The sequence below is a fragment of the Heterodontus francisci genome, chromosome 2, assembly GCF_036365525.1.
Source record: "Heterodontus francisci isolate sHetFra1 chromosome 2, sHetFra1.hap1, whole genome shotgun sequence".
Taxonomy (NCBI): domain Eukaryota; kingdom Metazoa; phylum Chordata; class Chondrichthyes; order Heterodontiformes; family Heterodontidae; genus Heterodontus; species Heterodontus francisci.
In genome coordinates this window covers 180,785,543-180,809,498 of record NC_090372.1, presented here as the reverse complement: position 1 = coordinate 180,809,498, position 23,956 = coordinate 180,785,543, and the positions used below count along the sequence as shown (strand labels likewise).

At 45.6% G+C, this 23,956-nt stretch overlaps 1 protein-coding gene across 16 annotated transcripts in view; it reads left to right on the top strand.

The window, feature by feature from the left end:
* znf438 (zinc finger protein 438) overlaps positions 1–23,956 on the top strand; it is a 380,009-nt gene that overhangs the window by 241,380 nt on the left and 114,673 nt on the right. Inside the window, exon 3 of one of the 16 annotated variants that reach the window (XM_068014461.1) lies at positions 10,561–10,660. The exons of the other annotated variants lie outside the window; for them this stretch is intronic. Within the exon in view, the coding sequence (XP_067870562.1) occupies positions 10,579–10,660 (82 nt within the window). The 5' untranslated portion in view covers positions 10,561–10,578. The remainder of the gene's footprint in view (positions 1–10,560; positions 10,661–23,956) is intronic. 16 annotated transcript variants of the gene reach the window in all.

Here is a 23,956-nt window from a genome sequence, read left to right as displayed (position 1 = left end):
AGAGTAGTGGTGGGCAGAGAGGAGTCAGAGAGTGAGAGAGTGGTGGGGAGGGAGAGAGTCAGAGAGTGAGAGAGTGGTGGGAGAGGGAGGTAGAGTGAGAGAGTGGTGGGAGAGGGAGGTAGAGTGAGAGAGTGGTGGGAGAGGGAGGTAGAGTGAGAGAGTGGTGGGAGAGGGAGGTAGAGTGAGAGAGTGGTGGGAGAGGGAGGTAGAGAGAGAGAGTGGTGAGGGAGGTAGAGAGAGAGAGTGGTGAGGAGGGAGGTAGAGAGAGAGAGAGTGGTGAGGGAGGTAGAGAGAGAGAGTGGTGAGGGAGGTAGAGAGAGAGAGTGGTGAGGGAGGTAGAGAGAGAGAGTGGTGAGGGAGGTAGAGAGGAGAGAGTGGTGAGGGAGGTAGAGAGAGAGAGTGGTGAGGGAGGTAGAGAGAGAGAGTGGTGAGGGAGGTAGAGAGAGAGAGTGGTGAGGGAGGGTAGAGAGAGAGAGTGGTGAGGGAGGTAGAGAGAGAGAGTGGTGATGGAGGTAGAGAGAGAGAGTGGTGATGGAGGTAGAGAGAGAGAGTGGTGATGGAGGTAGAGAGAGAGAGTGGTGAGGGAGGTAGAGAGAGAGAGTGGTGAGGGAGGTAGAGAGAGAGAGTGGTGAGGGAGGTAGAGAGAGAGAGTGGTGAGGGAGGTAGAGAGAGAGAGTGGTGAGGAGGTAAGAGAGAGAGTGGTGAGGGAGGTAGAGAGAGAGAGTGGTGAGGGAGGGAGAGAGAGGGAGGGGGAGAGAGAGAGAGGGAGGGGGAGAGAGAGAGAGAGAGGTGGGAGAGAGAGAGAGAGAGGGAGGGGGAGAGAGAGAGAGGGAGGGGGAGAGAGAGAGAGAGAGAGAGGGAGGGGGAGAGAGAGAGAGAGGGAGGGGGGAGGGGGAGAGAGAGAGAGAGGGAGGGGAGAGAGAGAGAGAGGGAGGGGGAGAGAGAGGAGAGGGAGGGGGAGAGAGAGAGAGAGAGAGGGAGGGGGAGAGAGAGAGAGGGAGGGGGAGAGAGAGAGAGGGAGGGGGAGAGAGAGAGAGAGGAGAGGGAGGGGGATGAGAGAGAGAGAGAGAGGGAGGGGAGAGAGAGAGAGAGAGAGGGAGGGGGGAGAGGAGAGAGTGAGAGGGAGGGGAGGGGGAGAGAGAGAGAGAGAGGGAGGGGGAGAGAGAGAGAGAGGGAGGGGGAGAGAGAGAGAGTGAGAGAGTGGGAGGGGAGAGAGAGAGAGAGAGGGAGGGGGAGAGAGAGAGAGAGAGAGAGGAGGGGGAGAGAGAGAGAGAGAGAGAGGGAGGGGGAGAGAGAGAGAGAGGGAGTGGGTGGGAGGGAGGGCGGAGGAGAGAGGGGAGGGGGTCGAGGGCGAGAGTGAGGAGGGGGAGAGAGAGAGAGAGAGAGAGAGAGGGAGGGGGAGAGAGAGAGAGAGAGAGGGAGGGGGAGTGAGAGAGAGAGAGAGAGAGGGGAGGGGGAGAGAGAGAGAGAGGGAGGGGGAGAGAGAGAGTGTGAGTGTGGGGGGGGAGTGAGAGAGAGGGTGTGGGAGGGAGGGTGAGAGAGAGAGAGGGAGGGGGGATGTGGGGAGAGAGAGAGAGAGTGGGGAGGGCGAGAGTGAGGGAGTGGGGGAGAGATGAGAGTGAGGGAGTGGGGGGGAGAGAGAGAGAGGGAGCGAGGGGGAGAGAAGGGAAGGGGGAGAGGAAGAGGCGGAGAGAGTGAGAGCGGGGGAGAGAGAGGGAGTGGTGAGGGAGGGGGAGGACAGAGTGGGGGGGGTAGAGGGAGTGAGGGAGAGGGAGGGAGGGTGGGGGAGGAGGGAGGGAGAGGTTGGGGGGGAGGGTGAGTTGGGAGTGGGGGGGGGAGAGAGGCTGAGGGAGGGATTGGGTAGAGAGATAGAGGAAGGGGAGAGAGAGGGAGGCTGTGGGATGGGGAGGGGAGGGGAGGGGGAGAGTGAGGGATAAAAGGGGGAGAGCGAGGCAGAGCAAGAGATGTGAGGGGGACAGAGAGAGAGTGGGGAGGGGGGGCAGAGAGGGAGGGGGAGGGCTCACAGTGGGGGTGGGTCTGGGAGGGGGCAGAGGAAGAATGAGAGATCAAAATCACTCCTGATAGATGGAGCTCTATCTGAAATACTCCACGTTAGCTCCAAGAAGTGTGCGGGCAAACATTGACTACTTGTGCAAGGAGAAAATGCCAGGTTTCTCACTAAATCAGTATCCAACATAATGATGAGAAAGTAAGTCAATAACAATTAGCCTTCTCATTTAAAGCTTCTTCACAAAATGCACATTGATTAATAGTAAGATCAATGTTTAATTCCTTTATCTTTCAGAATTTGTCTCACCAGCCCCCTATGTAAGACAAAACTTTTAATGTGGCCCCTCAAGTGAAAAGGTTGGACAACCCTGCTCTGCAGCTTAATGCCTTTCTAAACCGCTTCAGAGGGCAGTTAGGATTCATTCACATCTGCGACCATTGGTGTGGGACTGAAATTAGGTACAGACCAAACTGGATAAAAACAGCAGTTTTCCTTCTCTCAAGATGTTAGTGAATCAGCTGGTTTATTATGACAATCTGACCGCTTCATGATCACTTTTACTAGTGCCAACTTTTGTTTCCAGATTTTTAAAACTTAATTCAAATTCTTAAAACTGCAATGGTGGGATTTGAATTTACATTGGATTGCTAGCCCAGGTGGGTTACTAATCCCATAAACATAACCTCTACACTACCATGCCTTGGGCAAGAGTTAGTACCACTCAGCCATTCTGATAGCTTTGTTGTGGCTGAGCTATGGTCTACCATTGGATGAAATGAAATGAGAGAGTGAAGGGTGATGAAAAGTCTGGCATTAGAGGAGTGAAGGATGTCTCAAGGGTTGTACAGTAAGCCAAGACTAGTAAGGACAGCTGTGGCAAATTCATGGAGGCATTTGAAAACAAGGATGTGATTTTCAGATTGATGTCTGGAGCATGAAGAACCAGCAGAGGTTGGAAAGGACAGGAATATCAGGAGCAAAACTTCAGAATTATACAGTCTGGGAGGCAGCCATTTGACTCTTTGCACCTCTGCTAGCTCTTTGAAAGAGCTATCCACTTAGTCCATTTGTCTTGCCCTTTCCCCATACATGCTGGACTTAGAGATGCAGAATAGGTCTGTGATTTTTTTTTTTGATGAATTGAAACTTACACAGCAATAATGCAAGGAGGCTGGAAAAATGCCACTGTGTGGTAAACTGACATATAGTTTATGCAGAGAGGCTGGAACACTGCCAGTGCCACAAAGTGATGAAGTTATCCATTACAAGCAACGTGACACTAAAGTGTTAACGGAAGTAATTATTCCAGGTGGTTTTCACTATTTGCAAGATTTTTTAATCTATTGCTCGCAGATTTCTATCATTGTTCATAGTAAGTTGTAGGAATCCCTGTTTTTTAATGATGGGGGTGTTGTCAACAAAGTGTGACAGTTGCAGGAAGTAAGTGTGATCTATGCAGGACGCACACGCTACAAGAAAGACATATATTTTTATCTGACAAATTGATTTTCCCATCGTGCCTGATACGTGGAGTTAAGATCAAGTATGGTCTTTAGCTGAAGTGGGGTTACAGGACAGTAAATGTTTGGACTATGGTGTGCAGCTGTAATTCAGTTCCTGTTTTAAAAAACAAACATTATATCTTTATTTGCATATTAATTAATTTGTATGTTCACATTTAGAGTGAACTGCCTATGTAAACTTGTCACACAGTAATTACCCTCTTGTGCTAGTGGTCATGCTGCAACACCTCCACTTGGGTGAGGGGGTGTAATTACGGCTTTGCAAGTTTACATGGACAGTTTCTGTTATAAATCTGGATATAAGACTTTACAAAATTACTAAGATACAAGAAGACGTGCTGGAAAAAACAGATTGGTCAGTTGAGTCCATCCCAAATAGTCACAATGCAATAATACATCAAGACCCTCCGTGTTCTACCACCAGCAGCCATGCAATCTCCTGGGAGAGGTACAAAACCGTTGGCTAATTCAGGGGGGATAGATGGGTAGAATTTCTAATGGGAAATATGACAGGAAGTACATGCAGATGCCATATTTTTAATGTTATTACATACAATAAACATTAAAAATCTTGTGTCTGTATGCGCTTAAGTGGGAGGTGAAGGTGTGATATTTAGTATCATTTATTAATGGTGGGCTTCAGTAGAATTGCAGGGTAATAGTGAGGTACAGCAGCACTCCGGAAGGAGGACTGGGATTTGGGTGAAATGTCAGCTTTGGTTTACAGGATGGCTCCAGGGATGTAACAGTAAAGGATTCTCTGGTTATGACAGCATTTTGGGATGAAGGTCTGAGGGACTGAGAACATTTACGAGAGGTACTCTGTCAGCATTGGGAGAAGAAAGATCCAGGATGTGGCAACATTGCGGAGATTGCCAGGGTCTTGAGTTGGCTGCATTTGGTGGCTGTGTTGGGGTCTGGCTGTACTGGAGACTGGTGTTCTGCCTTCTTGGAGCACTGGTATCTGTCTGCATAAGATTCACAGGAACTTGGAGTGTGGCAATGCTTGGAGGTGAACATGGCTGGTAGCTGAGTTTGGTAGCAAAAGGGAGATTGGGTAGACTGATCCCTTAGTCTGGGAGCACTGGAAAGAAAAGGGTTCCCATGCTGTTTAAGCAATGGGCAGAGTCTTGGGATTATTGGGCAGAGGTGGATCTGGTAGTACTGAGGGAGAAACTGAGATCTAGGAACACTGCGGGTGGGGAAAGGCTGAACCTGGGAATATGGCTGACCTGTTGCTGGCCTGTTCCCGGCATTCAGCCCTGTTGGAAAATGACTTTTAAGTGAAATTGTGTATTTGCCAACTGTATGTTGGCACATAGTCAAGAATTTAAGTATTTGAAACCAGTTTCAGACCCAACGTTTTGGGATCTTGCAGGGAATAGGGGTGGTGCTCGCCAGCCTGCAGATGCTGGAAAATAAGCCATTTCTTTGGATAACTAAATAACTAAGCTGCATAAATGCATATAAAGATTCCACTGTTTCCAACTCTGTCTCTGCTCTGGTTCTCTAGAATTGTAAATAAACATGTGGTTGCTTTAATAAAATTTATTTTTAATCTGTCCAATTTACACCTCTTGAAAGTGATTGGGACAAGTTGAAGCTTGCAATTGGCATTTCTGAATGACATAAATGCCAAACATACTCACTTCAAAACTTACCTCAGAAAAGGTAACAGTGCAAAAAACTTCAATTTGGACTAATCCTGATAAAATGATTTATATTGTCAGGTTATTATACAGGATAATTACTCACTTTGTGCTGGTTTTCTAATCAACAACAAATAATTAAGCCTCATTCATCTACTGCAACATACAAATAAATCTTATTAAACAGCAGTTAGCTAATATAAGCATTAAGTGGATACTGTCTCCATCATCTTTATGGTTAACACCCTTTCAGAGATTTAAAAAAGTTAGGAATTCTTATTTAAACCTTTCGTAACTGCAAATGGTAATTTCATTTTCCAGTTTCTGTTGAAACGAAGCACTTGAACTGAAATACTGTTCTACTCTTTGACATCGTTACTGCGAAAAATAAATGGTTGTTTTCGATTTCAAAAATAAATAAAAGCAACAACAGGTGGAAACAACAGGGCGGAAAGGGCTATCACCAGGGGTCATAATTTTAAGGTGATTGGAGGAAGGTTTCGGGGAGATGTCAGAGGTAGGTTCTTTACACAGAGAGTGGTGGGTGCGTGGCATGCGCTGCCAGCGGTGGTAGTAGAAGCAGATACATTAGGGACATTTAAGCGACTCTTGGATAGGTACATGGATGATAGTAAAATGAAGGGTATGTAGGTAGTTTGTTCCTAGAGTAGCTTAAAGGTTCGGCACAACATCGTGGGCCGAAGGGCCTGTACTGTGCTGTTCTATGTTCTACGTATTCTCTCTCACAGGTGCATATACATTTTCTGTCTCTTTACACAATATTATTTGTTTGAGTGAAGGTTTTGAAATTTATCTTCTCTTTTGTCCTCTGTCCTTTGGCTGTAAAGTACTTTGAGACATCCAATGGTTGTGAAAAGCACTATATAAATGCAAGTCTGATTTTTTACTTAATTGTTTTGAGAAACAACAAAGCAGATACCAATGAAGGCTGAAGAGAAACATTCTCCACTCACGCTAGCAAACTGCTGCTGATGGATCCTGAAGAAATTGTGAAGTTTGATTTGTATTACTGTGAAATATGGAATTTTTAGCTGAGGGGAATCATTGGCAGGTGAAAACTTTGTCAAATTGTTTTTTGAGCAGTTTAGCTTGCATCACCTTTCTTTTGCTGGTCAATTAGGATTGGTGGTTATAATTAATTTGTAGTGTCATGCACGGAAGGAGCCATGATGAAATAAAGAATGAAATGTAAGATTTATGAACTAAAATGTCAACTGTTAAACAAAAACACAAGAACATGGGCACTTATATCATAGTCAAAATGGAGTAACAGTCATGTGACCTTTCCTCTACTGGAAATCAACAAACATGTCTGCAAAGGTGGAACTCATCAACCTCATCTGAAATAGCTCTGGGGAAATTGAAAGGAGCACTCTTGCATATTAATGACTTTTATTGACATGAATAATCTAATAAAGGATTCTGGAGACAGACTGACTCACAGCCCAAACCAAAATGAATAGCAGTGAAGTAGCACAGTTTAACAGAATGATGCCTGAATGGGGGCCAATCGATAGCCATGGTTATCACAGCCTGGTCCATTGTGTGACCACTCCAGCGGAGAGGACCATGTGTCTCCTAACAGAAAGTCTGATGTGATGGATTTTTACCTTAGAAAGGTAGCCCTCTGTGTTAAATTCCAGAAAGCTTGTTGTGGAAGGATGATGCTGGAGCCTGTCTTTACTCAGTTTCACATTTATTGTACAGAGTAAAAGTATCACAAATATATAGCTCCTCACTCAAACCTCCACCAGTATCACTAAGTATCTACTTATAATTGCTCAAGTAAGACCCCAATTAACACACTCCACCTGCATATTATTAAACAATTGATACACAATTAACAGTTTAACACTGTGGAGAGAGAGGGGGAGATCAAACCAACACCTCAGAAAGCCAGTCCAGCCAGAAGCTGTGCAAGAGATCCAGCCAATAAAGAAGAACCCTACTGACAAACAACTGAACAGCCACGACAGCAGAGGCATCACAAAGTGACTTTGAGACTCTTTATCTGTGAAAGTAACAAAATCGAAATCATTGGCTTTGTACTGAGTTGTAACCACTAGAATTCTACGACACCTCAACAAGTTCAAGACTACAACCAACCAGGCCTGCACCTTTAAGAAGACTTTCCTCCTAAGAAGATTCACCAGGTTTACTGTAAACCATGAACACTTACCGCACTTTGGTCTTTAAACTACATCCCACACTTTTCTCTCTATTTATCTATCATGTGTGTGGGTGAGGTTGCGTCCATTTCGGGAATTGTGTAAAAATAAATAGTTACTTTTTTTCAACCCACGGGAAAACCTGTCATTTGTCTGTTATTTTGACACGGAAGACACTCGGGGGGGTGGGGGGGGCTAATGCTTCATTTTAACAATACACGATTGCGGTCAGTTGGGAAGTGAACAGTGGGAACTAGCCACATCCCTTTCCACCTGTCCGTAACAGTAGTTTCTCACTCATAATTTTTTAGCTACTACTTTTGCTTTTGACTTGTACACTTCAGTTCTGATTGGCTTCAAGTGAAACAACAGCATTCATCGAAGTATGACAGTCACATGACTGGAAGTGTGCCCAGGCAGACCACTTTTAATGGTGTAGTTGGATATACATGATTTGCTTTCATTGATGTGCTTGGTAGAAACTTTCTTATTCTTGGAAATATTTTAGGTATTTTCCCAAACGTCTTTGTGCCAAATGCATAGAGCTAAGAAAGGAAATATTGAAAGCAATTAAAAATAAAGTAAAATGTGCTGGGACATTACAGTCAGCTATATCCTGCCAAAATCTTGTTTTTACTGCAAGGAGAATAATGGTTGGACCAACAGATGGGTTTTCTTTTTTATCTGCCAACTTTTTACCTTGCTATTACCTTGCAACCACAGAAATATACTGGGAACCTCATTTAATTTGTCAGAATTTGGGATACACAGCCATTTCCAAACAGGGGGTCTTTCATTATATTCATATTGCAAACCTTGTACTATTTGAAGGACAATCCAAGGTAGGGTCGAAGAATGGTGAGCAGGGAAGGGTAGGGACAAGTGAACACTACGCACTTTTCTACTTTTTTTTCTTCCTTTCTCGGATAGGAAACTGATGACGAGTTATCATGATTAAACTGTGTGATATTTCCAGGGCCAGGCACCAAGACAGTGTTGCAACCATGTTTATTCAGATTGCATCAAACTTTCTCAATGCCATTTGTAAATAATGGAGCCCTTGCTAATCAGTTGTCATGATCCACGTCAATGAAAGTTGCCAAGACAGGCCTTGTATGGCCAGGTGACAATGTAGGTAATTCTCTGTGTCTGCTGTTTGCAACAGAAGCCAAGGTCAAAGCGAACCTTCTAGTTATTAGCAGACAGTTGTATAAGTATTAATTATAGAATAACATGATGCATCTTAAGCCTTTTAATATGTTAAGGACTGAATTTCTCCAGAGTATTGCATACATGTTTATTGTACATTTACGTAATGTGCTAATTAGTGTAGTTTTCCAAGAGTCCTGCTGCTGAGTGTCTCCTAAGTATCACTTTTGGCCCTGCTTGGTAATAGCTGAAGAGAGTTCAAATATTAGGTCAGCTAGTTCAAATGATGAGTAGCTGACCCAGGAAGGCTCCATAATCGCCAGCTGAAGGCTCACCGTGAATGAACTAGTGGGCAGGATGAGGAAACTTGACTGAGGCTGGAGCCAAGAGTTGGGTCTGTCACCGGAAAGTTGTGCCCACTGAAGACTAGCCAACTATCCAAAAACAGTGTGGTGTACGGTGAATATATATATATATATATATAAAAAAATATATATATATATACTTCTGCTAATTTTCTTCCTCTCATATTGCCATCATTTGTACTTTTTAAAATTATCCTCTCCTGTCAAATTCTACATTTTTCTTAAATTCCCTTCCTCTCTTTTATTTTAACTTTTAAATTAATTTTTATTTTCGCAATTCCCTTATTCTACTCATTTGTATTTTACATCTACTTTTACCCTATTCATTTCAGAGAAAGCAGCACATATAATGTATGCCACCACAAGAATCAGTGAAGACAGAACCAGAAGATGGGAGAAGATGTACAGCAATCAGTCAAGTGACACACAATTTTAGATTACATTTTTTAAAAAGACACAACAACTTGTATTTATATAGTACACTTAAGGTCGTAAAACTTCCCTAGGTGCTTGACAGGAATGTTATCGAACAATGTTTGACAAGCCACAAAAGGAGATATTAGGGCAGATGACCATAAACTTGGTCAAAGAGATAGATTATAAATAGTGTCTTAAAGGAGGAAAGAGAGGCTTAGGGAGGGTATGCCAGAGCTTGGGCCCTTCACAGCTGAAGGTACGACCCCATTGGTGGAGGGATTAAAATTGGAGATGCTTGAGAGGCCAGAATTCGAGGAGTGCAGGTATCTCAGAGGGTTGTAGGGTCTGAGGAGGTGACAGAAATGGAGAGGGAGGCAAGTCCATGGAGGGATTTGAAAACAAGGATGGGAATTTAAAAATCGAGGCATTGCTGGGTGAACAGGACTTGGTGCAAGTTAGGAGACGCAGCCATGGAGTTTTGAATGACCTTAAGTTTGTGGAGGCTGGCCAGGAGTGTTTTGAAGTCTGGAGGTAACAAAGGCATGATTGAGGACTTCAGCAACAGATGAGCTGAGGTAGGGGCAGAGTCGAGCGATGTTACAGAGGTGGAAATATGTGGTCTTAGTGATGGACCAAGTTTGTGGTCGGAAGCTCATCCAGTGACCAAATATGACACCAAAGTTGCAAACTGTCTTGTTCATCCTCAGACAATTGCCAGGGAAGGGTGTTTCAGTCTGTGGCTCGGGAACGGGGTTTGTGATGGGAACCAAAAACAATGGCTTTGGTTTTTCCTGTATTTAGTTGGAGGAAATTTCTGCTCATCTAGTACTGGATGTCGGACAAGCAGTTTGACAATTTAGAGATAGTGGAGGGGTTGAGAGAAATGGTGGTGAGGTATAACTGAGTGTTGCCAGCGTATGTGTGGAAACTGAAGCTTTGTTTTCAGATGATGATGATGCTGAGGAGCAACATGTAGCTGAGAAATAGGAATAAGACACCAGAGGTAATGGTGTGAGAGTGCGAAGAGAAACTATTGCAAGTGATTTTCTGGCTACGACAGGATAGATAAGAATGGAACCAGGTGAGTGCAGTCTCAGCTGGACAATGGTGGCGAGGCATTGGAGCAAGATGATATGGTGAGCTGTGTCAAAGGCTGCAGTTGAGTTAGGAACAAAGAGCAGGTATAGTTTACCTTTGTCATTGTCACATAGGATGTCAATTGTGAATTTGCTAAGAGCTGTTTTGGTACTATGGCAGGGACGGAAACCTGATTGAATGGATTCAAACATGGAGTTCTGGGAAAGATGGGCACGGATTTGGGAGCCAACAGCGCACTCGAGGACTTTGGAGAGAAAAGGTGAGGTTGGAGATGGGGTGGTAGTTTGCAAGGATGGTGGGTTCAAGGGTTTATTTTTTGAGGGGCGGGGTGACGATGGCAGATTTGAAGGAGAGGGAAAACACCTAAAGAGGGAGGATCATTGACGATATCAACTAACATGAAAGCCAGGAAGGGAAGTTGAGTGGTCAGCAGTTTAGTGGAAATAGGGTTAGGGAGCAGGAGCTGGCTCTCGTGCACAAGATGAGCATGTGTGCAGGAAGCGTATCCATCTGCAGCTACTGGCTACCCACATTATGGAGCTGGAGCTGCGGGTGGATTCACTGTGGAGCATCCGCAATGCTGAGGACGTGGTGGATAGCACGTTTAGTGAGGTGGTCACACCGCAGGTAATGGCTGCACAGGCAGAAAAGAGATGGGTGACCATCAGACGGAGTAGTAGGCGCAGGCAGGTAGTGCAGGAGTCCCCTGTGGCCATCCCCCCGTCAAAACAGATATACCGCTTTGGATACTGTTGGGGGGGAGGGGGGGGGAATGACCTCCCTGGGGAAAGCAGCAACAGCCATGTTCATGGCACCACGGAGGGCTCTGCTGCACAGCAGGGGAGGAAAAGGGTTGGAAGAGTTATAGTGACAGGGGATTCTATCGTAAGGGGTGCAGATAGGCGTTTCTGTGGCCACAAACGAGACTCCAGGATGGTATGTTGCCTCCCTGATGCTAGGGTCAAGGATGTCTCGGAGTGGCTGCAGGACATTCTGAAAGGTGAGCAGCCAGAGGTTGTGGTCCATATTGGTACGATCGACATAGGAAGGAAGAGCGATTAGGTCCTGCAAAGTGAATATAGGGAGTTAGGCAGAAGGTTAAAAAGCAGGACCTTTAGGGTTGTAATCTCGGGATTCCTCCCTGCACCACGTGCTAGTGAGGGTAGGAATAGGAGGATAAGGCAAATGAATGCATGGCTGAAGAGCTGCTGTAGGCGGGAGGTCTTCAGCTACTTGGATCATTGGGAACTCTTCTGGTGTAGAGGTGACTTGTACAAGAAGGACGGGTTGCATCTAAACTGGAAGGGGACCAAGATCCTTGCGGGGAGGTTTGCTTGTACTACTCGGGAGGCTTTAAACTAGTCTTGCAAAGGGGTGGGACCCAAAGTAGTAATCTCTCCGATGAGATAGTTGAGGCAAATGTAGAGGTTAAAGCAAGCAAGTCCAATAGGCAGGCCGGGTAGGGGCAGGACAGGGAGCGTGGAAGGTCTGATGGGCTAAACTGCATTTACTTTAATGCAAGAAGCCTTGCAGGTAAGGCAGATGAACTCAGAGCATGGATCGGTACATGGGATTGTGATATTATAGCTATTACGGAAACATGGTTGAGGGATGGGCAGGACTGGCAGCTCAATGTTCCGGGGTACCGATCCTTCTGGTGTGACAGAGGTGGAGGTAAGAGAGGAGGGGGAGTTGCACTATTGATTAGGGAGGACATCAGGGCAGCACTTAGAGAGGATATTCTGCGGGGGATGTCCAGCGAGGCTATATGGGTAGAACTTAGAAATAAGAAAGGGGTGATCACTTTGATGGGATTATACTATAGGCTCCCCCATAGTCAGAGGGAAGTGGAGGAACATATATGTAGGGAAATCACAGATAGGTGTAGGAATTATAGGGTTGTAATAGTGGGTGATTTTAACTTCCCTAATCTTGACTGGGACTGCCTTAGTGCTAAGGGATCAGATGGGGAAGAATTTGTTAAATGTGTCCAGGATAGTTTTCTGAAGCAGTATGTGGATGGCTCTACTAGAGAAGGGGCTACACTCGACCTCCTGTTAGGAAATGAGGATGGGCAGGTGGTTGATGTGTCAGTGGGGGAGCACTTTGTGACCAGTGACCATAACTCTTATTAGCTTCGCGATAGTTATGGAAAAGGATAGGAATGGTCCTCAGGTTGAAGTCCTAAATTGGGGGAAGGCTAATTTCGATGGCATCAGACAGAACTCTCAAAAGTTGAACAGGAGAGGCTGTTTACAGGTAAAGGGACGTCTGGCAAGTGGGTGGTTTTTAAAAGTGAGATAGGAAGCGTTCAGGGCCGGCATGTTCCTGTTAGATGGAAGGGCAAGGCTGGCAAATTTAGGGAACCTTGGTTGACGAGGAATATTGAGGGTCTGGTCAGGACAAAGAAGGAGGCATATGTCAGGTATAGGCAGCTGGGATCAAGCGAATCCCTGGAGGATATAGGGGATGTAGGAGTACACTTAAGAAGGAAATTAGGAGGGCGAAAGGGGCCATGAGATTTCTCTGGCAGATAAGATAAAGGAGAATCCTAAAAGATTCTATCAGTATATTGAGAGTAAAAGGGTAGCTAGGGAGAGAGTAGTACCCCTTAAGGATCAGGGTGGCAATCTATGTGTGGAGCCACGGGAAATGGGCGAGGTCTTAAATGAATATTTCTCGTCCGTATTTACCATGGAGGAGGTCATGGAAGCTAGTGAGTTCAAGGGAGGGAACAGCGATATCCTGGAGCATATCAACATTGCAAAGGAGGAGGTGTTGGAGGTTTTGAAGTGCATTAAGGTGGATAAATCCCCAGGGCCTGACCAGGTGTACCCTAGGATGCTATGGGAAGCAAGGGAGGAGATTGCTGGGGCCCTGGCAGAAAATTTTGTATCATCGTTAGCCACGGGTGAGGTACCGGGTGACTGGAGGATAGCTAATGTTGTGTCTTTATTGAAGAAAGGCAGCAGGGATAAGCCAGGGAACAACAGGCCGGTGAGCCTTACATCAGTGGTGGGAAAGTTATTGGAAGGGATTCTGAGAGACAGGATTTATATGCATTTGGAAAGGCATGGTCTGATTAGGGATAGTCAGCATAGCTTTGTGCGTGGGAAATCATGTCTCATGAATTTGATTGAGTTTTTTGAGGAGGTGACCAAGAGGATTGACGAGGGCAGGGCGATGGACGTTGTCTACATGGACTTCAGCAAGGCCTTTGACAAGGTCCCGCATGGTAGGCTGGTCCAGAAGGTTCGAACACATGGGATCCAGGGTGAGCTAGCAAATTGTATACAAAATTGGCTTGGTGATAGGAGGCAGAGGGTGGTAGTGGGGGGTTGTTTTTCCAATTGGAGGCCGGTGACCAGTGGTGTGCCGCAGGGATCGGTGCTGGGCCCTCTGTTGTTTGCCATATGTATTAATGACTTGGATGTGAATGTAGGGGGCATGATTAGTAAGTTTTCAGATGACACCAAAATTGGTGGTATAGTGGACAGTGAAGAAGGTTGTCTAAGGTTACAACAGGATATAGATCAACTGGGAAAGTGGGCAAGGGATTGGCAAATGGAATTTAACGCAGACAAGTGTGAAGTGATGCATTTTGGGAAGTTAAACCAGGGCAGGACATATACAGTGAATGGCAGGGCCCTGTGGAGTGGTGTTGAGCAGAGAGACCTTGGGGTGCAAGTACATAGTTCCCTGAAAGTGGCAACACAGGTAGACAGGGTGGTGAAGAAGGCATTTGGCGTGCTTGCTTTCATCGGCCGAGGCATTGAGTACAAGAGTTGGGACGTCATGTTACAGTTGTACATAATGTTGGTTAGGCCGCATTTGGAGTACTGTGTGCAGTTCTGGTCGCCGCACTACAGGAAAGATGTGATTAAGCTAGAGAGGCATAGATAGGGTAGATAGCCAGAGTCTGTTTCCTATGGTAGGGGTGACTAAAGCTAGAGGGCATAGATTTAAGGTGAGAGGGAGGAGGTTTAAAGGGGATCAAAGGGGTAAATTTTTCACGCAACGAATAGTGGGTATCTAGAATGAGCTGCCTGAGGAGGTGGTGGAGGCAGGAACAGTAGCGACATTTAAGAGGCATCTGAACAGGTACTGAATGAGTAAGGCATAGAGGGATATGGAATTAATGCAGGCAGGTGGGATTAGTATAGAGAGGCATTATGGTCGGCATGGATGCGGTGGGCCGAAGGGCCTGTTTCTATGCTGTACGACTATGACTCTATGAGCTTGGAGGGCAATGCTAGAAGAGAAACTAGGGAAAGATGTGAGCTGAGGAATAGTGCAGGGGAGAAGATTAGAGGAAGTTTGGCCCAGTGGGCTAATGGAAGGTAGGGAAGCAGCAGAGGCAGCTGATTGGATGTTCTCAATCTTGGTGACAAAGAAGTCCATGACCTCCTCACGCTTGTCAGAGGTGAGGTTGGTGGGGCAGGGTTTAAGACGATGGTTTGCAGTAGAAAAAAGAAGCCGGGGATTCTCTTTGCACTGCAAGATGGTCCTGGAATAGTGAACAGTTTAACCAGACTCCAGCTCCTGTAGTGCTTTGTGTAGTCCAGTCATATCTGGCAGTGAATGGCTAAACTCGTTATCTGCCTGCATCGCTCAGACTTAAGGGTGTGGAGCTGAGGTCTATACCGGGGGAACAGCCTGAGTGAGAGAGAGTCATGGTTTTAATGTGAATTCAGGCACCAGTGGTGGAAGTGAGGGTGTGATTGAGCACATTGGTAGCTACAGAAACGTTGTGGTGAATAGAGGGTCAAAGGCAGAAACGTTACGTTGAATGGAGGGTCAAAGGCTAGACAGTTGGGATTTTGAAGCAGCAGTTGTAAGTGAATTGTGAGAGATTTTTCCAGGGACAGACACAGAAGCAATTGGGTTGGGAGGGGGAAGGGGATGTGGGTGGAGAGTGATACAAGGAAATGATTAGTGATGGCAGGCAGTATCTGTGATTGGCACAATAGAGTTACATAGAATATATAGTACAGAAAGAAGCCGTTCAGCACATCCAGCATTGTTCCATTTGAGTCTCTTATCATCCTTCCTCATGTAACTTATTAACAGCATCAAGGCAGCATTTGACCGACTATAGCATCAAAGAGCCCTAACAAAATTTAAGTCAATGGGAATCGGGGAAGCTCTCCACTGGTTGGAGTCATATCTAGCACAAAGGGATATGGTTGTGGTTGTTGGAGGTCAATCATTTAAGCCCCAGGACATTGCTGCAGGAGTTCCTCAGGGTAGTGTCCTAGGCCCAACCATCTTCAGCTGCTGCATCAATGACCTTCCCTCCAACGTAAGGTCAGAAGTGGGGATGTTCACTAATGCTTGCACAGTGTCCAGTACCATTTGCAGCTCCTCGAATACTGAAGCATTCTGTGTTCACATGCAACAAGAGCTGGACAGCATTTATGCTTGGGCAGATAAGTGGCAAGTAACATTCGTGCCACACAAGTGCCAGGCAATGACCATCTCTAACAAGAGAGAATCTAACCATCACCCCATGATTTTCAATGGCTTTCCCATTGCTGAGTCAGTCCACAACCTTCAACATTCTGGGGATCACCATTGACCAGAAACTTAAGTGGACTTGCCATATAAATACTGTGGCAATCAGAAGCTGGAAGTTCTGTGGTGAGTAACTCACCACCTGACTCCCCAAAGCCTGTCCACCATCAACAAGGCACAAGTCAGGAGTGTGATGGAATATTCTGCACTTGCCTGGATGGGTGCAGCTCCCAACAACACTCAAGAAGTTAGACACTATTCAGGGCAAAGCAGCTCACTTGATCGGCACCCATTCACCCCCTTCAACATTCACTCCCTCCACCACTGACACACAGTGGCAGAAGTGTGTACCACCTATAAGATGCACTGCAGCAACTCGCCAATCCTCGTTCGACAGTACCTTCCAAATCCGCAACTTCTACCACCTAGAAGGACAAGGGCAACAGATGCGTAGGAACACAATCTCCGCAACTTCTCCTCTAATGAGCACATCATCCTGACTTGGACCTATATTGCTGTTCCTTCACTGTCGCTAGGTCAAAAACCTGCTGTAGGTTATATACATATCAGACCAAGCCTGGACGTTGTCCAGGTCTTGCTGTATCAGTATATATACGAATTTACAGTAGCTAATAATTTATGCATTTCCTAAATTTAGTTACATACACAATTTTTAAAAAATTCATTCTGGGATGTGGGCATCACTGGCTAGGCCAGCATTTATTTTCCATCCCTAATTGCCCTTGAGAAGATGGTGGTGAGCTGCGTTCTTGAACCACTGCACTCCTTGGGGTGTACATATGAACATACGAATTAGGAGCCTGCTCCACCATAAGACTCTGCTTCCACCGCCTTTTGAGGAAGAGAATTCCGAAGACTCACGACCCTCTGAGAGAAAAAGATTCTCTCAGTGGCGCGCAGTGGTTAGCACCGCAGCCTCACAGCTCCAGGGACCTGGGTTCGATTCCGGGTACTGCCTGTGTGGAGTTTGCAAGTTCTCCCTGTGTCTGCGTGGGTTTCCTCCGGGTGCTCCGGTTTCCTCCCACAAGCCAAAAGACTTGCAGGTTGATAGGTAAATTGGCCATTATAAATTGTCACTAGTATAGGTAGGTGGTAGGGAAATATAGGGACAGGTGGGGATGTTTGGTAGGAATGTGGGATTAGTGTAGGATTAGTATAAATGGGTGGTTGATGATCGGCGCAGACTCGGTGGGCCAAAGGGCCTGTTTCAGTGCTGTATCTCTAATCTAATCTAATCATCTCTGTCTTAAATGGGCGACCCCTTATTTTTAAACACTGACCCCTAGTGCTAGATTCTCTCACAAGGGGACACATCCTTTCCACATCCACCCTGTCAAGACCCTTCAGGATCTTATATGTTTCAATCAAGTCGCCTCTGTCCAACCTTTCCTTGTAAGACAGACCGCCCATTCCAGGTATTAGTCCAGTAAACTCTGTACTGCCTCCAACGCATTTACATCCTTCCTTCAATAAGGAGACCAGTACTGTGCACAGTACTCCAGATGTGGTCTCACCAATAGCCTGTGTAGCTGAAACATAACCTCCCTACTTTTGTATTCAATTCTCCTTGCGCTAAAGGATAACATTCTATTAGCTTTACTAATTACGTGCTGTACCTGCATACTAACCTTTTGCGATTCATGCACTAGATACCCAGATCCCTCTGCATGTCAGAGCTCTGCAATCTCTCACCATTTAGATAATATGCTTTTTTATTCTTCCTTCCAAAGTGAATAATTTCCCACTTTCCCACATTATACTCCATTTGCCAGGTCTTTGCCCACTCACTTAACCTATCTGTATTCCTTCGTAGCCTCCTTATGTCCTCTTCACAAGTTACTTTCCTACCTATCTTTGTGTCATCAGCAAATTTAGAAACCATACCTTTGGTCCATTTATCTAAGTCATTTTTATAATTTTCTTGCTATAGGGGGAGTGCAGTGAAGGTTTACCAGACTGATTCCTGGGATGGCGGGACTGACGTATGAGGAGAGATTGAGTCGGTTAGGATTATATTCGCTGGAGTTCAGAAGTGGGGGGGGGGGTGGGGGGTCTCATAGAAACCTAGAAAATTCTAACAGGACTTGACAGGGTAGATGCAGGAATGATGTTCCCGATGGTGGGGGAGTCCAAAACCAGGGGTCATAGTCTAAGGCTACGGGGTAAACCTTTCAGGACTGAGATGAGGAGAAATTTCTTCACCCAGAGAGTGGTGAGCCTGTGGAATTCGCTACCACAGAAAGCAGTTGAGGCCAAAACATTGTATGTTTTCAAGAAGGAGTTAGATATAGCTCTTGGGTCTAAAGGGATCAAAGGGTATGGGGCAAAAGCCGGAACAGGCTACTGAGTTGGATGATCAGCCATGATCATAATGAATGGCAGAGCCACCTCGAAGGGCCGAATGGCCTACTCCTGCTCCTATTTTCTATGTTTCTATAAATTGTAGGAATTTGAGGTCCCAGCACAGATCCCTGTGGCACACCACTCATTACATCTTGCCAACCAGAAAATGACCCATTTATGCCTACACTCTGTTTCCTGTTAGCTAGCTAATCTTCTATCCATCCCAATATGTTACCCCTACACCATGAGCTTTTATTTTCTGCAATAACCTTTTATGTGGCACCTTATGAACTGCCTTCTGGAAATCTAAGTACAATACATCTACCGGTTCCCCATTTATCCCCCAAACTGTATTGGTGATGTTGGGAATGGCATGAAACAGGAAATTAGAGATGCATGCGATAAAGGAACATCTGTAATTATGGGTGAGTTTAATCTGCATATAGATTGGGCAAATCAAATTAGTCACAATACCTTAAAGGAGAAATTCTTGGAGTGTATACGGGATGGTTTTCTGGACCATTACATTGAGGAACCAACTAGAGAACAGGCCATCCTAGACTGGGTATTGTGTAATGAGAGAGGAATAATTGACAATCTAGTGGTGCGAAACCCCTTGGGGATGAGCGACCATAATATGATAGAATGCTTCATCAAGATGGAGAGTGACGTACTTGATTCTGAGACTAGGGTTCTGAATCCTTGTAAAGGAAACTACAAAGGTATGAGGCGGGAGTTGGTTATGACGGATTGGGAAACGTTATTTAAAGGGATGACGATGGATAGGCAATGGCAAACATTTAAAGAGCGCATGGATGAACTGCAACAATTGTTTATCCCTGTCTGGCGCAAAAGTAAAATGGGAAAGGTAGCCATGGCTTACAGGGGAAATTAGAGATAGCATTAGATCCAAGGAAGAGGCATATAAATTTGCTAGGGGAAACAACAGACCTGAGGATTGGGAGCAGTTTAGAATTCAGCAAAGGAGGACCAAGGGATTGATTAAGAAGGGTAAAATAGAGTACGAGAGCAAGCTTGTGTGGAACATAAAAACTGACTGTAAAAGTTTCTATAGGTATGTGAAGAGAAAAAGATTGGTGAAGACAAATGTAGGTCCCTTACAGTCAGAAACAAGGAAATTTATTATGGGGAACAAAGAAATGGCTGACCAACTAAATGCATACTTTGGTTCAGTCTTCACAAAGGAGGACACAGATATCATACCAGAAATGTTGGGGAACACAGAGCTTAGTGAGAGAGAGGAACTGAAGGAAATCAGTACTAGTAGAGAAACGGTGTTGGGGAAATTGATGGGATTGAAGACCGATAAATCCCCAGGGCCTGATGGTATGCGTCCCAGAGTACTTAAGGAAGTGGTCCTAGAAATAGTGGATGCATTGGTGGTCATTTTCCAAGATTCTATAGACTGTGGAACAGTTCCTACAGATTGGAGGGTAGCTAATGTAACCCCACTATTTATAAAGGGAGGTAGAGAGAAAGCAGGGAATTATTGACCAGTCAGCCTGACATCGGTAGTGGGGAAAATTCTAGACTCCATTATCAAAGATTTTATAGCAGAGCACTTAGAGAACAGTAGTAGAATCGGGCAGAGTCAGCATGGATTTATGAAAGGGAAATCATGCTTGACAAATCTACTGGAATTCTTCGAGGATGTAACTAGTAGAGTTGATGATGGGGAGCCAGTGGATGTGGTTTATTTGGACTTTCAGAAGGCTTTCGACAAAGTCCCACATAAGAAATTAGCGTGTAAAATTAAAGCGCATGGGATTGGGGGTAGTGTATTGCGATGGATAGAAAATTGGTTGGCAGACAGGAAACAAAGAGTAGGGATAAATGGGTCTTTTTCCGAATGGCAGGCACTATTTAATGGAGGACCCCAGCTATTCACAATGTATATTAATAATTTAGATGAGGGAACTAAATGTAATATCTCCAGATTTGCAGATGACACAAAACTGGGTGGGAGGGTGAGTTGTGAGGAGGATGCAGAGAGGCTTCAGGGTGATTTGGACAAGTTGAGTGAGTGGGCTAATGCATGGCAGATGCAGTATAATGTGGATAAATGTGAGGTTATCCACTTTGGTAGCAGAAACAGGAAGGCAGATTATTATCTGAACAGCTATAAACTGAGAGAGGGGAACATGCAGCGAGACCTGGGTATTCTCGTACACCAGTCGCTGAAGGTAAGCATGCAGGTGCAACAGGCGGTAAAAAAGGCAAATGTTATGTTGGCCTTCATAGTGAGAGGATTCGAGTACAGGAGCAGGGGTGGCTTGCTGCAGTTATACAGGGCCTTGGTGAGGCCACACCTGGAATATTGTGTGTAGTTTTGGTCTTATTTGAGGAAGGATGTTCTTGCTATAGAGGAAGTGCAGCGAAGGTTTACCAAACTGATTCCTGGGATGGCGGGACTGACGTATGAGGAGAGATTGAGTCGGTTAGGATTATATTCGCTGGAGTTCAGAAGAGTGAGGGGGGATCTCATAGAAACCTGCCTCAGGATACAGGATAAACCTTTCATGACTGAGATGAGGAGAAATTACATCACCCAGAGAGAGAGTGGTGAGCCTGTGGAATTCGCCACCACAGAAAGCAGTTGAGGCCAAAACATTGTTTTCAAGAAGGAGTTAGATATAACTCTTGGGTCTAAAGGGATCAAAGGGTATGGGGCGAAAGTGGGAACAGGTTACTGAGTTGGATGATCAGCCATGATCATAATGAATGGCGGAGCAGGCTCGAACGGACGAATGGCCTACTCCTCTTATTTTCTAAGTTTCTATCCACAGTACATGTAACTCCCTCAAAGAATTCCAATAAATTGTAGGTATACCAACAATGCTGTTAGGAAGGGAGTTCCAGGATTTTGACCCAGTGAAGGAACGGCGATTATAGTTCCAAGTCAGGATGGTGTGTGGCTTGGAAGGGAACTTGCAGCTCGTGGTGTTTCCACGCATCTGCTGCCCTTGTCCTTCTAGGTGGTCGATGTCATGGGTTTGGAAGGTGCTGCCGAAGGAACCTTAGTGAGTTGCTGCAGTGCATCTTGCAGATGGTACAACCTGCTGCCACTGTGCTTGCTGATGGAGGGAATGAATGTTGAAGGTGGTGGATGGGGTGCCAATCAAGCAGGCAGCTTTGTCCTGGATGGTGTTGTGCTTCTTGAGTGTTGTTGGAGCTAAACCCATTTAGGCAAGTGGACAGTATTCTATCACACTCCTGACTTGTACCCTATAGATGGTGGACAGGCATTGGGAAGACAGGAGATGAGTTACTCACCTCAGAATTCCCAGCCTCTGACCTGCTCTTGTAGCTGCAGTATTTATGTGGCTTGCCCAGTTAAGTTTCTGGTCAATGGTGACCCCCCCAGGCAATTGTTAGTAGGGGATTCAGCGATGGTAATGCCATTGAATGTCAAGAGGAGATGCTTAGATTCTCTCTTGTTTGAGAATGTTATTGCCTGCCACTTGTCTGGCGCGAATGTTACTTGCCACTTATCAGCCCAAGCCTGGATGTTGTCCAGGTGTTGATGCATGTGGACAGGGGCTGTTTCAGTATCTGAGGAGTTGCGAATGGTGGTGAACATTGTGCAATCATCAGCGAACATCCCCACTTCTAACATTATGATGGAGGAAAGGTCATTGATGAAGCAGCTGAAGATGGTTGGACCTAGGACACTACCCTGAGGAACTCCTGCAGTGATATCCTGGAGCCGAGTTGATTGACTGCCAACAACCACAACCCTCTTTCTTTGTGCTAGGTATGACTCCAACCAGCAGAGAGTTTTCCCTGATTCCCATTAACTCCAGTTTTGCTAGGGCGCCTTGATGCCATTCTCAGTCAAATGCTGCCTTGATGTCAAGGGCAGTCACTCTCACCTCAACTCTTCAGTTCAGCTCTTTTGTCCCTGTTTGGACCAAGGCTGTAATGAGGTCAGGATCTGAGTGGCCCTGGTGTAACCCAAACTGAGTGTCAGTGAGCAGGTTATTCCTTAGCCAGTGCTGCTTGATAGCACTGTTGACTACCCCTTCCATCACTTTGCTGATCATCGGGAGTAGACTGATAGGGCGGTAATTGACAGGGTTGGATTTGTCCTGCTTTTTGTGCACAGGACATACCTGGGCAATTTTCCATATTGTCAGGTAGATGCCGATGTTGTAGCTGTACTGGAACAGCTTGGCTAGGGGCACGGCTAGTTCTGGAGCACAAGTCTTCAGTACTATGGCCGGAATGTTGTCAGGGCACATAGCCTTTGCAGTATCCAGTGCCTTCAGCCGTTTTGATATCATGTGGCGTGAATCAGGTTGGCTGAAGACTTGCATCTGTGTTGCTGGGGACCTCAGGAGGAGGCTGAGATGAAACATCCACTCTGCACTTCTTGCTGAAGGTGGTTGCCAATGCTTCAGCCTTGTCTTTTGCACTGACGTGCTGGGCTCCCCCATTGTTGAGGATGGGGATATTTGTGGAGCCTCCTCCTCCTGTCAGTTGTTTAATTGTCCACCACCCCTCACGACTGGATATGGCAGGACTGCAGAGCTTAGATCTGATGGCAAGTTTAGCAGCTGATTCAAAATGTTGTTTGTAATTGTGTTGGGATATTTGGTCGATACTTCAGGAAGCTCTATACAAATACTTCTAACAAGCAAAGCTTCACAAACATTACAAGGCCATATTTCCCACAACAGCTAGCAAAAAGTAATGGATGACACAAATCTAATAGACTTTCTGCATGCTGACTACACAATAACATACTATCTTGCTCTCTGGTTCGATGTGAGTTTTGCGCTTGTTTCCTGTAGTATTGCAATGTTTATTTTCAGGGCAGTTGGAACATGGCAGCAATTTGCAAGGTGGTGATGGATCTCCTGATTTTCTGGATGTGAGTAGTGAGGCCACATGAGATGGCATGATCAATGGGGTGGCTGTGGATATGGGTTGGGAGTTTATATAGAGGGAGAGATTAAGGGAGGATAGGACGGTAGTAAACCCAGAGGAGAGAGAGCGTGATGAATTGGGTTAGACGTTGAAAACACAGAGGATGAGAAGTCACTCAGTGCAGAGGCTGAGGGAGGCAAGCAGTGAAGATATCTGAGAGAAAGTTATTATGGTACTTGGTTGGATGGTAGAAAACGAGGATTTTAAACGAGAAGTGAGAGGGATGAAACAAAGGAAGATTCTCAAAGGAGGAGAAAGTGTCAAAGGAGTGGGTGATTTGGTGATAAGAGCCACACTGCCACTGTGATGGTCTAGGTGGGTCAAGTGGTAGAAGGTATAGCCAGGCAATGAGGTTTCATTTAGGGGGAAGGTGTCATCACTCCAACAGTACAGACACACTGCCAGCAAGTAACACACGGCTTATATTGTATGCCTTCCTGCGAGTAATGGCACCAGAGATCCAAACTTTAGGGTATTAAATCTCACCGTAAGTGATTTATTTAGCAGCCTCTGCACAGTTCTTTTGGGGCGGAATTGACACAGACATGACGACTACCTGTGTCTGGGTCTGTTGAGGACTAACTGATAGAGATTGATAGTCAACAGCTCCATTATTGTTGTTTCTCATGGCCATCAGGATGGTAGAAAGCAATCTAGATGGACCTTGGTCATTTTTTTGTTTACAAACTCCTATGTTCTCGTGACCATAGCTGATTCCAGAATACAT